This window comes from Macrosteles quadrilineatus, unplaced genomic scaffold (assembly GCF_028750875.1).
Source record: "Macrosteles quadrilineatus isolate MER2022 unplaced genomic scaffold, UCM_ALF_1.0 Scaffold_2__2_contigs__length_208266976, whole genome shotgun sequence".
Lineage (NCBI taxonomy): Eukaryota > Metazoa > Arthropoda > Insecta > Hemiptera > Cicadellidae > Macrosteles > Macrosteles quadrilineatus.
In genome coordinates, this window is record NW_026542595.1 from 3351565 (window position 1) to 3364366 (window position 12802).

The following is a 12802-nucleotide window of genomic DNA, read 5'->3' on the forward strand; positions in this document are numbered from 1 at the left end:
CCCTAAAAACACAAAATTTCACAATTTCTTTTTAAACCATTTTGTAGAGCTTAAAAAAACAAATAATTTAGTATATTGAAGCGTTATTATGCGCCTAATTGTTACGGAGAAAATTTAAAAAAATTGTAATTTTAAAATTCTCATGTTATTCTTATGGAGAATAAGTCAGTTTGCTTGTTTATGAACATATTTTGACCAAATTTGGAAAATACATTAATTTCTTACCAAACCACAGTACCTTTTAACATTTTACATTTATACAACTTTTTTACCCTCCCTGTTGCAGCAAACCTAAGTACTCTTAAACTATAAGGAGACATTTTAGTTTAAATCCAATCAGGCAAATGGAAATTCGCTTAGTCTGCAGGATTGCTGTGGCGGGGGTATTAAGTTAAATGTTGCTCAAGTTTGGCAACATATTATGTAGCCTAAATTATTAAGGCTGAATAAATTATAAAACATTTAAAATGGTTATAATGTCTTTATTCAAATAATAACTACAAAAATTACATTCAAGTAACAATAAGGGTACAGGTTTTACAAAGACATATCGTTAAGAAATTTCTACTTACAGTCTTTGAATTACGTATTTCGAAGTAAATTATTTTCAAACGACGAATTTAAGAAATGTTGGTAAGCAGCTACGTTTGCTTACTGTTACCGTCATCTTTGGTTCAGAAGAGTTTATAAATTAACCAAACGATACCCTAAAATGAAGTTAGTTTATAGAGTTAACTAAGAAATAAAAAGCTTCATAGAGTTTATTTGGCACGAATAAACAAAATACTCAGCGTTGTAAAACAAAAAAAAGATGAAAACTACTGTAAATTTGATTTCTTAATTTTTAGAGTTAAAACACAAGTTATAGATCGAAAGGTTTCTGATTGAGAACAATGGTACATAATGGTTATGACTAGAAAAACAGAAGTGTAGTTCAACATTTAATAAAATTGTACGAATGTTAAAATTAGTTAGCTACGTCAGATATTTTTTTCAACTAACTCCAAAGTTTATTGGATTGGGTGAAACTGTGAAACTCACTGTTAAAATGTATTTCCGTAAACATCCAGAAGGGAATCAAAGTTGATCTCGTGTTCTATTTACAGCTATAAAAAGGTTTGCCAGGTTCGGGGAGGTTAGTGTCAGATAGTCTGTGGGGTTGAACCCTAGTTGGTCCAGCGCAGGGGCCAAGCGAGGAAGGTCCTGGAGGAGATCAGCGGGTAACTCGTCCTGCCAACTGGTGAGGAAACTCTGATCCGCCTGGGACCTGCAACATTTATGGCGGCGGCATTGAAGAATATGTCTTTAACCATATACTTGTTACTAGGAAAAACATGTAGTATATTGAAACAGGTATCCTAATGTAGTTCAAATCTTAAAACCATATCTCTCCATATCCAAGAGAGTAAATAAATAAGTTGTACTTCAATTTTGTTCCCCGAGCTAATTCCTTCAGATTCTTCTTTTCATTACTTCCACAGAAGAATTCTAGGAAAACTTTGTTGAACAATAATAAATTACCTGGATTTCCTATCGGTGTTAGACTTTAAGACATTATCGTCCCAAGTGACATCTAGATACGCCAGTATCTCTCGCAACACAGACCGTGGTCTCAGCAAGAGCTGCTCGTAGCTGACCGCTCTACAGCGTTCTGGACCGACCTGGCGACACTGGTCCAGCATAGACATCGTCGCGTTGTTCCACTGTTCCATCATAGTAGAGGTCAGGTCTCTCAGGTTACCCTCCATATCTGGATCCATGCTTTTGAAACTCCATCCCCTGGCTTGTAACTGGAAAAATTATAAACTTATTAACAATCGCCTGTAATCACACTTTTGTAGAATCATGGAATGAGTTGTATAATACTGACAGTGACTGGCATAATCTTTTTTGGAAATTCGAGAACCTTTTTGCAGTACTTTCTAAACATATATCAGGTAATTAGGTGAGTTGGTGGGGCGACTGACTTCGGATCCATGGCAGCGATGCCTTGGGTTCGGATCCTGGTACCTACCACTACAGTTTATTAGTAAAGTTCAGTACTATACTGGATCATCTCTTACTTTGCTTGATATGTTCCAAGCACATGCCTATGCGGAAGTGTAAATACAAGGTTAAAAGAAATCGCCTACCTGTTAAAAACCCCTTATCTCAACTGTATTACATTTCACACAGAGCAATGGCCAAATTGCTCAAATCAAATCGCTCAAATGTATTTCAAAATCCTTTGTCTAGCACTCTATTAGCCAATGTTAAAATAATTATATTTTCAGCCAAATTTGGCGAATTTACTTTCGTAAATACGCGAGAGAAAACTACTAAATGAGAAAACGTCGACATTTAAAGTTGTAAACACCTTGCCTGCCGGGAAATTAGAGAATGGACGAGAGCTCTGCCGTCCCTGACGACCCACAGGAACCTGGCCCGAGGGAAGATCTGTGAGAGGTGGAGGGCATGATGAAGTGTGAGAGGATCCTGACTGCAGAGATGCGGGGAGAGCTCTCCGCTGAGGACTAGCACATCTAGCAGCAATGAGGAAACTGCTGATTGTAGCACCTGCACAGTAAGTAGTATAGGAAAATATCATAGTACACACGAGGATGAGTTTGTAAATTTTCATTAAAAATACTTTATTTTGGTGTAATTTCCCGTAACTCCCCACTTAATAGTTGACTCACACTTCTGTATCTCACATGACTGCCATTAGCGAGTGTGCTAAGAAATATCACACTCACACAAGATCTGAAAAAAATTTGCAAGGAACATAAATAAGCTAACCGATACAACAGTTTTGACAATTGATTTTGCCCATAAAATGCATATATTTATTCTATATTTTCTGCAATATTAAGGTTAATCAGTTAAACGTTTGGTGTTCTAGCTACACTTTAACTAGAATATTGATTACTCATTTATTCACCTCTGCAGTAACGCCTGCTTCCTCGAGCCTCGAGTGTTCCTTGTGGTCGGCGGTCCAGTGCTTGTACATCCTCAAGACCCGTGGGATGATCCTTGTCTCACTGCGGCATCTGATAAAGAAAGTGTTCATTAAGTATATGGTACTGTTTATGTGTCGGATAGTGAACGGTTCACATTGAAATAATCCTACAAATAAAACAATGAATCGTTGTACAACTAAGTAAAGACAAAGATGAGTAGGGAATGAATAAAAGATAGGATTGTATCATCACTGGAAAAGATTAGCTGATTATTGTGACCTGTCAACACTTCCTGTACAGTGTAAAATGATGAAATCGAACCGCGAAACCTGATAGTCTTGAATAATTTGTGTTGAGCATGCTAACAAAACTTTATCAGGGGTGAAAACTGTGACCAACGAGTAAAAACAAAGACAACAAATATAGTTAGTAATACTATAGTTTGTTAGTAAGTCAAGACGGTAGTCTTCGTATAGCTATAGTTAGCAAGTCAGGACTGTCTACACGTGGACTATAGATAGTAAGTCAAGTTACCTTATGTCAGGATGGTCGTCAAGATAAAGTTTGAGAAGCGATGATCCAGACCCAGGCACGCCCCCGAGAAATATCAATGGTAGCATTCTGTCATACTGTAGCCTAGGCGATCTCTGGAAAATATCAATCAATGAGACTATTAGTGTTTATTTGTCCCTGGAGAAGTATTATGGATCACGTACCAAGGGCAGGAGATGGATGAATGTGCTTAAAACTAAATTATTCTATTGTCCATTAGGATATAAAATCGCTATATCTTAATACTCATGTTTTGTGTAGTTACAAATGACAAAAACAAAAAATATATCGATGTTATTTATCTATAATTCTTGTATATTTTCTTAATGAGGAATATGTGTCGTAAGTAGGCCTATCAATTTAAATATGTAAAATGAAGTGGTTACTGACATGACGTTGTATTTTCTAATTACTGTTTTCAATGCCGAACGGTTTGCGGAATCTGAACGTATTATCTACCTGATAGGGCGACCGGTGTGTGGAGTAGCAGCGGCGAAACTTGAACGCTATCACCAAGGTCACGGTCAGAAGTGTTATCAGTAGAGTGACCTTACCCCGACGTCTCAAGGTCAACCAGGTGCGGCTTCTCACCTAGATAAATAAGAACTTTAAAAAAATCATCTTAAATGTAAACACGATAATGCCTTGCTAGAAAATCTTAAAAATTGTTAAGAATGTAAACAAACTGTATTTTATGGTAAAATGAAGCTGTAAGATTTGAAATATTTTACAGAAACTGTTAAAGTACGATTTTAAGGAAATTGTCATTTCTGGGAATACATTAATTGGAACATGCAATTCCATTGTTACATGTAAATGTTTAATAATGCACTCTGTTTTTTTTTTGGGATAGCAGCAATAGCGGAGTGTCAAAAAATGCATGGAAACTAAACATTTTTGAAGGATATTGTATCTACGTGACAACAGCTATTTATTTAATTAGTCTTAGCGTTCGAAAAATAAAAGAATATTAAGAGTAAATCTCAAATCTTTATCTAATATCTTGATCTTTATTTAATATTAAACCTCATATAAGTGGTTTTTGTCCTGCTTAAGTGAAATCATTTTATATGGTGTGTAATTAGGTAAAACTTGGTAAAACCGTCCTTTTTATTCGTTGAGAGTTTACTTTATAAACAGTCACGTTCAACAATTTCAAATAAATTATTAGTGTACCGGTTATTGATTTCAAAATACGAAAGTTTATCCATGCAAATCTTAACGAACGATTCCCCGTACGCATATTACTATTTCAAAGGATATCATATACTTAAAATAAACTATTTATAATAAATTGTAATATATATTTAATTTAAATATTATTAATCTTAGCTCTTTACATAAACATTGAGACAACTTAGATAAATTTGAAATGGGTTAAACGGAATGAAAACGCTAACTTAATTTTTTTACTTAAAAATATAAAAAAATATCTAACTCTGGGCTTGATCGACAATTTATTAGGAGGTGGTTAACAGGAATAAGTTAAAAGTTTTAAACTGTAAGTAGGGTAATATAATCGTAATATATGCATTTGCAGCTGGATAAATGTTTTTGGTTTTTTTTCTTTTGAAAATTGATCAGTAGGGACAGTTTTTGATATTCAAACTAATTATTAAAAACCTTCATAGTAATTGCTTAATGAACAAATACCTGTACGAACCTATTTCAATTTTAATCCCAAAGCTGTTTTCTAAGAGTGTCCGTTGAGGTTATTCCACTTCATACAAAATATTGATTAAACACTACAATACATTTCAAATATAAATGATTGTAAATTTACAAAAACATGAAGAATAAATTTTCAATCTATGTTTTAAAATCAAAACAAAGCAGAAGTTTTCCATTTAATCTTGAATCGTTTATTATTTAGTCAATGTAGTTATTTAAATTCCTTCAATACAACAATAACCTTCAAATTAGAAGAAAAAACTTCATTATTTTTTTAGCCATTCTGAGTGCTATTCCTTTGATTTAAGCTGTAATAGGTTACTATAACTGACTATAACTGATAATAGAATATAGGCCCATATCCTATGATTCTAATACTTATCATACGCTTAACAAATTTACGTTAAAACACACAAGTTTGCAAATTACACAGTAAAACAATCGATTTCAACTTCCTAAGACGTTACTAAAAGTCTGAATTATTATAGGTAACGTTATCCCTGGTTTTATATAGTATACAGTATCTATATATTAATTTGAAACTGTTTTTCTTTGTCACAGCTATTTTGAGAGAACGGCTGGGCGTAGAAACTCGGTAGAGGTGTCTAAAGAAAGGTCTTGGGTTGTAGATGAGCCATCAAAAGAGAAACATGGTGAATTCCCTTGGGGCTCTGCCCCAGTGGCCTTTAAATCCCTATCCCATGTTATTCTTATGGAGGAAAACGGGGTTTTTGTCATAGCTAATTTGAGAGAACGGCTGGGCGTAGAAACTTTGTAGGGGTATCTAAAGAAAGGTCTTGGTCTGTAGATGAGCCATCAAAAGAGGAACGAGGTAAATTCCCTTGGGGCTCTGCCCCAGAAGCCTTTAAAGTTGCCTCTTCAGATTTGTTTACATTACGACCATATTCAAAATTCTACACTACTTTTTAATGAAACAGCTGTTAATATTTAAATTGTGATTTATTGAATTTTTCAAAATGAAGTACAGTATTTGCAATGGGTTTTTCTGATTTTAAAATCGATTTTATTCTGCATTGTGTCATGTTTTGCAATATAATGTTCTATTACCAAATCAGTGGAAAATCCTATTATCACAGTAACTCTTTTCTTTTGGAGTTAACTGATATCTATTGTATGGGTTGGTTTCTGCCTTTTTTTACCACTTCTTGGAGATTGTACGTAGGTGATATTCGTTGGCATATTGCATCTGTAGACGAAACTTAGGTTGGTGTATAGAATGGAAAAGAGAGAGAAATCCTGGACAATTTGATATAGGCTAAAAATAAAACTGAATCAACACTGTTCTACATCTATTGAGCAATCATTTAAATAACCGATTTGCAAACAATAGAAGCATAGAAAAAGTCATAGAACACAACCAAGTAGAAGAAATAGAAATAATGTTTTTTTTTTCATTTATAATCGTTAACATAGACAACCTAATACGACTATGAGAGGGGAAAATTTGTAGAAAACACTAAAAAAAACAAGATCAGCTTTTTGAAAAAAGATAAGATATTTATAAAAGATTTTGATTATATCTAACTGTTGTATACATTGTGAGTATTTCCATAATCTTTGAGTCACCTGTAATGCAATTGCTCGAATTCGAGCAACAGGTACACTAGTATTAGCTGAATTGAGAATTGGCTGACAATGAGTAATTCACATGTAATATTGCTTACTGGCTTAAAATAATATATCAAGATCAGCTGTATTGAAGTAAACAAAAATTAGCAGTAAATGGTTTCTTATGCTTGTTTTATCTATGATTTTACGTTATCTAATTTGGGAAATTTCACTATTTTTCCCGCCGTCACGACATCAAGAACTATAATTTGAGCCCTCTCGCGTCATTCTACGACTTCCCAGTCACCCACAATAAATTTTGACGCAAAGAATCGGCTTACGTAATTAATATACAGATATTCAAATGATTATTCTTGAAAGGACTTGTTCAATCAGCCATCATTAATATTTTGAAATTGGTGTCAATACTTACGACCACATCCAAAAGAAATGACCCTAACATTAATTTAATGCTATACTGTACTAATTTTACCTTATCAAAGTACGTGTAAATGAAATTAAAAAAACTAGTGGGATGTTAATGGGGTTTATGTTTTTATCCCCATAATCTTATATAGAAAGAATAACGATTGCTAATTGTGAAATTCCACTCCAAAAAAATCAACTTTACATACCCTACCACATTTGGCAAATTATAAATATAGTACATGCAATGAGTGAAAAGATTTCATTTGCCATACACGCAACGTCCTTTTTACAAATCATAATTTGACCGTTTTTAAGTTAGCCCATATAGAAAGTTACGTGATTACTGCTATAAATTAATTATTGTGTGTATAACCACGCAATTATTATTGCATGTGTATTCTCATCCTTAATGTTTTATATAATATGCTTAATTAAAAACAGCTTAATGGAAAATAAAGATTTTAATTTTCTTACTTAATTACATTTTACTTCTTTAATCTTTACAAACACTCGTACTTACAGTATAAAGATAGATGATAGATGTATTATCACTAGTCATTCGTAAATAGTTTTTCATTATATTTATTAAGATATTATTATTAACTATATTAATAATAACAATCTATTTATTATTGCAAGTATACAACGGCAATATCCAAGGTAAATACAATCACGTAAATACAGAGGACAGAATTTAGGATTCCAACTCTTTTCATAATAAAAGAAAAGATAAAATTGCGTACCATTTATCCCATTATTTTTTTGCGTCCCATTAATTTTGTGGAGTTAAATTTTGTCTACATTTTGTTATTATGATTGGAGTGCTATAAAACCCATTGTATAGTTATACCAAAGCTTTAAATATACAAACGCGTATTTAAAGCGTAGGTTACCCATTTATATGGACCTAGAATTTCCCATTTAGCCACTCAATTGGGAACATGAATAAAATTTAGCAAGAATATTTACTTTTAAAGATAATAATGAGGCATAATGTGACTTTTTTGCAGTTATCAGTAGTGTTGAATGATGTTTGAATCGAATGTAGTAAAATAACCTTAGCTTCATCTGTTTGATTATAATAGCGACTTTCACTAATATATACAAAAACTCAAATGTAAAATTGCACGGATTTTGCAAAGTAAAAAATGTATGTCGGTAAAAACAGTAAACTATTGTTTTTACTACTTCTCTAATAAATCATCTTACGAAAAATTTTCAAGAACTTCATTATGCTGGAGGTATAGTACGCTAATCTATCTATATACTTATTTAATACGCAAGCAGGATTTTTGTGACAATTACTCCTCCGAAACTACTGAACCGATTGACATGTTTTTGGTGTCATTGGAAAGAGCGTAACGTGAAGTTGTGCAGGAAACTTTCTTTTTAGGGAAATAATTAGAGAGTGAGGCCCTGGGGCCCCTTAAAGTTTCGTATTTCTCCATAAGATTAACATGGGAAAGGAGAACATTATAGTGAGAAGAACATATGTTAATTGTAAACAGTCAATGTGTAAATGATCTATGTTGTATTAAAAATGTGTATAGTTGTAGATGTTGGTTTGTGTTTAATGATATAAGTCATTAGTTATTGAATTTTTATTTTAAAGGATTTGGCATACGAGTAAGCCTATGATAAATAACACCATTTCAGAGTTCTGCCGGTTTTTGCCTAACTCTGTCCTGTAGAGTCTACTATACAGGGTGTCACAAAAAAGTGTGATGGGCTATACAGGACCTAATTCTACATGCAAAAATAAGTCAAAAATGAAGAATAAAATTTTTTGGATTTCGGCTTAGTTTAGCCGTAATCCGCCATTTTGTTTTTTGGGGAAAATATTTATTATTTCAAAATCCCTTTGAGATATTTTTACGAAACTTGGCAAAATTGTTTACACTATAGTAAGTAACATTTATAAAAAAAATTATTATTTTAACTTTCCAAATTTCAAAATCGCGGCCGTTTGAATTTTTTAATGCCAAATTTCATGAAAACCGGTACCTAAATCAACATTTTGTAAAGGACAAAAGTTTTATTATTTATTATGACAAATCCAACAAAACAAAAATGAATGAAATCGGTTCATAAATAAAGAAGCTGTGTTTATTTTAGTAATTTAGACTGAAATTATTAATATTAAAATGTATTAAATGTAATGTAATAATTTATGTAATGTATTATGTAATTTCAGTTTAAATTACTAAAATAAACACAGCTTCTTTATTTATGAACAGATTTTATTCATTTTTGTTTTGTTGGATTTGTCATAATAAATACTAAAACTTTTGTCCTTTACAAAATGTTGATTTAGGTACCGGTTTTCATGAAATTTGGCATTAAAAAATGTCAAACGGCCGCCATTTTGAAATTTGGAAAGTTAAAATAATAATTTTTTTTATAAATGTTACTTACTATAGTGTAAACAATTTTGCCAAGTTTCGTAAAAATATATTAAAGGGATTTTGAAATAATAAATATTTTCCCCAAAAAACAAAATGGTGGATTACGGCTAAACTAAGCCGAAATCCAAAAAAATTTTATTCTTCATTTTTGACTTATTTTTGCATGTAGAATTAGGTCCTGTATAGCCCATCACACTTTTTTGTGACACCCTGTATAAAGTAGCCTACACCTTATTGTCTACAAATTGGCTAAATAATTTAGGTACGGTACGGTACTTCATATAAGCTGGCAGCCTTTTTACGTTGACTTAAATTGTAAGCTTACCTTTTCCCGTCCATGGGCAGTTTGATTGTTAAAAATTAACCCTTTAAATTGGAATAGGACTGTTATGTAAATTGTGAGCATTTCCATTAGTTAATAATCTTATAGTTGACTCTTTTAAAATCATCGGAAATTATGACTGTTATTAGTTTTTAAACAAGTTATTTGTTTATAAATAACTCCTGTACTTCTTTGCACTTGCTCGATTTCGAGCAACAGGGACACTAGTACTTATTTAATACGCAAGCAGGTTTTTTGTGACAATTACTCCTCCGAAACTACTGAACCAATTGACATGTTTTTGGTGTCATTGGAAAGAGCGTAACGTGAAGTTGTGCAGGAAACTTTCTTTTTAGGGAAATAATTAGAGAGTGAGGCCCTGGAGCCCTTTAAAGTTTCGTATTTCTCCATCAGATTAACATGGGATTAACAAATATTGTTATGAAACTCCAGCTGATGCCAGAAATTAAAAGTGAGAAGAAGAGCATATGTCAATATTGTAAACAGTCAATAAGTCTGCTAATTTAACAGTTTGCTACAAACATTTACTTACTTGGTTGAAATGAAATATTTAATACTGTATTTGAATTTAGGTTGGCGTAATTATTACAATATAAAAAAGCAAAAGAGCCTGGATAAATTGATATACTAAGAAGAAAACTGAATTAACACTGACTGTGCTGTATTTCTTAGTAATCATTGAAAGAGCCGATTTGCAAACTATGGAAACATAGGAAAGTCATAGAAACCCACCAACGAGAGGAAATATAAAATTTTTTTAAATATTTATAATCGTTATTATGGACAACCTAATGCGGCTATGAGTTAGGCTATTTGTAGAAAACACTAAAAAACCAGACCAGATTTTGAAATATGATAAGATATTTACAAGAAATGTTGATTATATCGATCTGTTATGTACATCTTGAGTATTTCCATACTATTTGAGTTGAATCTTAGTCATCAGAAATTATGAGTGTTATTCGTTTTAAAATAACGCCTGTAATACTTAGCAATTGCTCGAATTCGAGCAACAGGTACACTAGTTTGAATAAATATTGGCAAACATATTTACAATTAGAATTGTATAAAATATATTTACATGCAAGTAAGCATTATTCGAAAGAAAATAATTGTATTGAATGATGGTTATCACTTAAATAGATAAGTTTTAAATTAATTAAATATTTCATACGTTAACATAATATATCCTAGAAAAATCCCCCTGCAAATATTTGTTTAACATTATACTTTTGGTCTGTGATTAAAACTTTAGTAACATTTATATTAGTTACTTCTCGATGATATTTTTATATAATAATTAATATTTTCACCTTGACTTTGTATCCCCCACATTGGTGGCAGGGCACAACCTCACTTCCTCCCATTTCTTCACATGTTCACATTATTGTAGACACTAACAATAACTAATTATTCTCCAACATGTATATGCGACTCTGTATCCGTGATGTTACGAATAACAGACTGGCTGCTCACACACCTCCGTACTCCTCAGTGACGCGCGGGCAACTGACACAAACACAACATACAACTACTGTGAACGTGTACAGAACACCGAACTGAGCGACTCAACGACTCTCAGCCGTGAGCTGTGACTCACACACCTCAGTGTCGCACGGACAACTCACACGACACACAGTCGCACGGACAACTCACACGACACACAACTACTGTGAACAGAACACTGATCACTGAACAGAGCGACTCAACGACTCTCAGCCGTGAGCTGTGACTCACACACCTCAGTGTCGCACGGACAACTCACACGACACACAACTACTGTGAACAGAACACTGATCACTGAACAGAGCGACTCAACGACTCTCGGCTCTGAACTGTGACTCACACACCTCAGTGTTGTGCGGGCAACTGACATGACACACAACACACAACTACTGTGGTGAACAGAACACTGAACACTGAACTGAGCGACTCAACGACTCTCGGCTCTGAACTGTGACTCACACACCTCAGTGTCGCACGGAGAACTGTCACGACACACAACACACAACTACTGTGGTGAGCAGAACACTGAACACTGAACTGAGCGACTCAACGACTCTCGGCTCTGAGCTTTGACTCACACACCTCAGTGTTGTGCGGGCAACTGACATGACACACAACACACAACTACTGTGGTGAGCAGAACACTGAACACTGAACTGAGCGACTCAACGACTCTCGGCTCTGAGCTTTGACTCACACACCTCAGTGTTGTGCGGGCAACTGACATGACACACAACACACAACTACTGTGGTGAGCAGAACACTGAACACTGAACTGAGCGACTCAACGACTCTCGGCTCTGAGCTTTGACTCACACACCTCAGTGTTGTGCGGGCAACTGACATGACACACAACACACAACTACTGTGGTGAGCAGAACACTGAACACTGAACTGAGCGACTCAACGACTCTCGGCTCTGAGCTTTGACTCACACACCTCAGTGTTGTGCGGGCAACTGACATGACACACAACACACAACTACTGTGGTGAGCAGAACACTGAACACTGAACTGAGCGACTCAACGACTCTCGGCTCTGAGCTTTGACTCACACACCTCAGTGTTGTGCGGGCAACTGACATGACACACAACACACAACTACTGTGGTGAGCAGAACACTGAACACTGAACTGAGCGACTCAACGACTCTCGGCTCTGAGCTTTGACTCACACACCTCAGTGTTGTGCGGGCAACTGACATGACACACAACACACAACTACTGTGGTGAGCAGAACACTGAACACTGAACTGAGCGACTCAACGACTCTCGGCTCTGAGCTTTGACTCACACACCTCAGTGTTGTGCGGGCAACTGACATGACACACAACACACAACTACTGTGGTGAGCAGAACACTGAACACTGAACTGAGCGACTCAACGACT

The 12802-nt window shown here is 34.4% G+C and overlaps 1 protein-coding gene across 1 annotated transcript; it reads right to left on the reverse strand.

Moving 5' to 3' along the window:
• Nucleotides 1–461: 461 nt before the first annotated feature.
• Nucleotides 462–11407, reverse strand: LOC128986705 (protein-tyrosine sulfotransferase-like). The gene is made up of 7 exons (XM_054407199.1): nt 11222–11407; nt 3951–4082; nt 3474–3586; nt 2921–3029; nt 2362–2556; nt 1522–1790; nt 462–1267 (listed from the first exon to the last, which is right to left on the reverse strand). Exons 1-7 carry the CDS (start codon nt 11273–11275, stop codon nt 1078–1080), a joined length of 1062 nt encoding a protein of 353 aa, XP_054263174.1. The 5' UTR covers nt 11276–11407; the 3' UTR covers nt 462–1077.
• Nucleotides 11408–12802: the final 1395 nt, after the last annotated feature.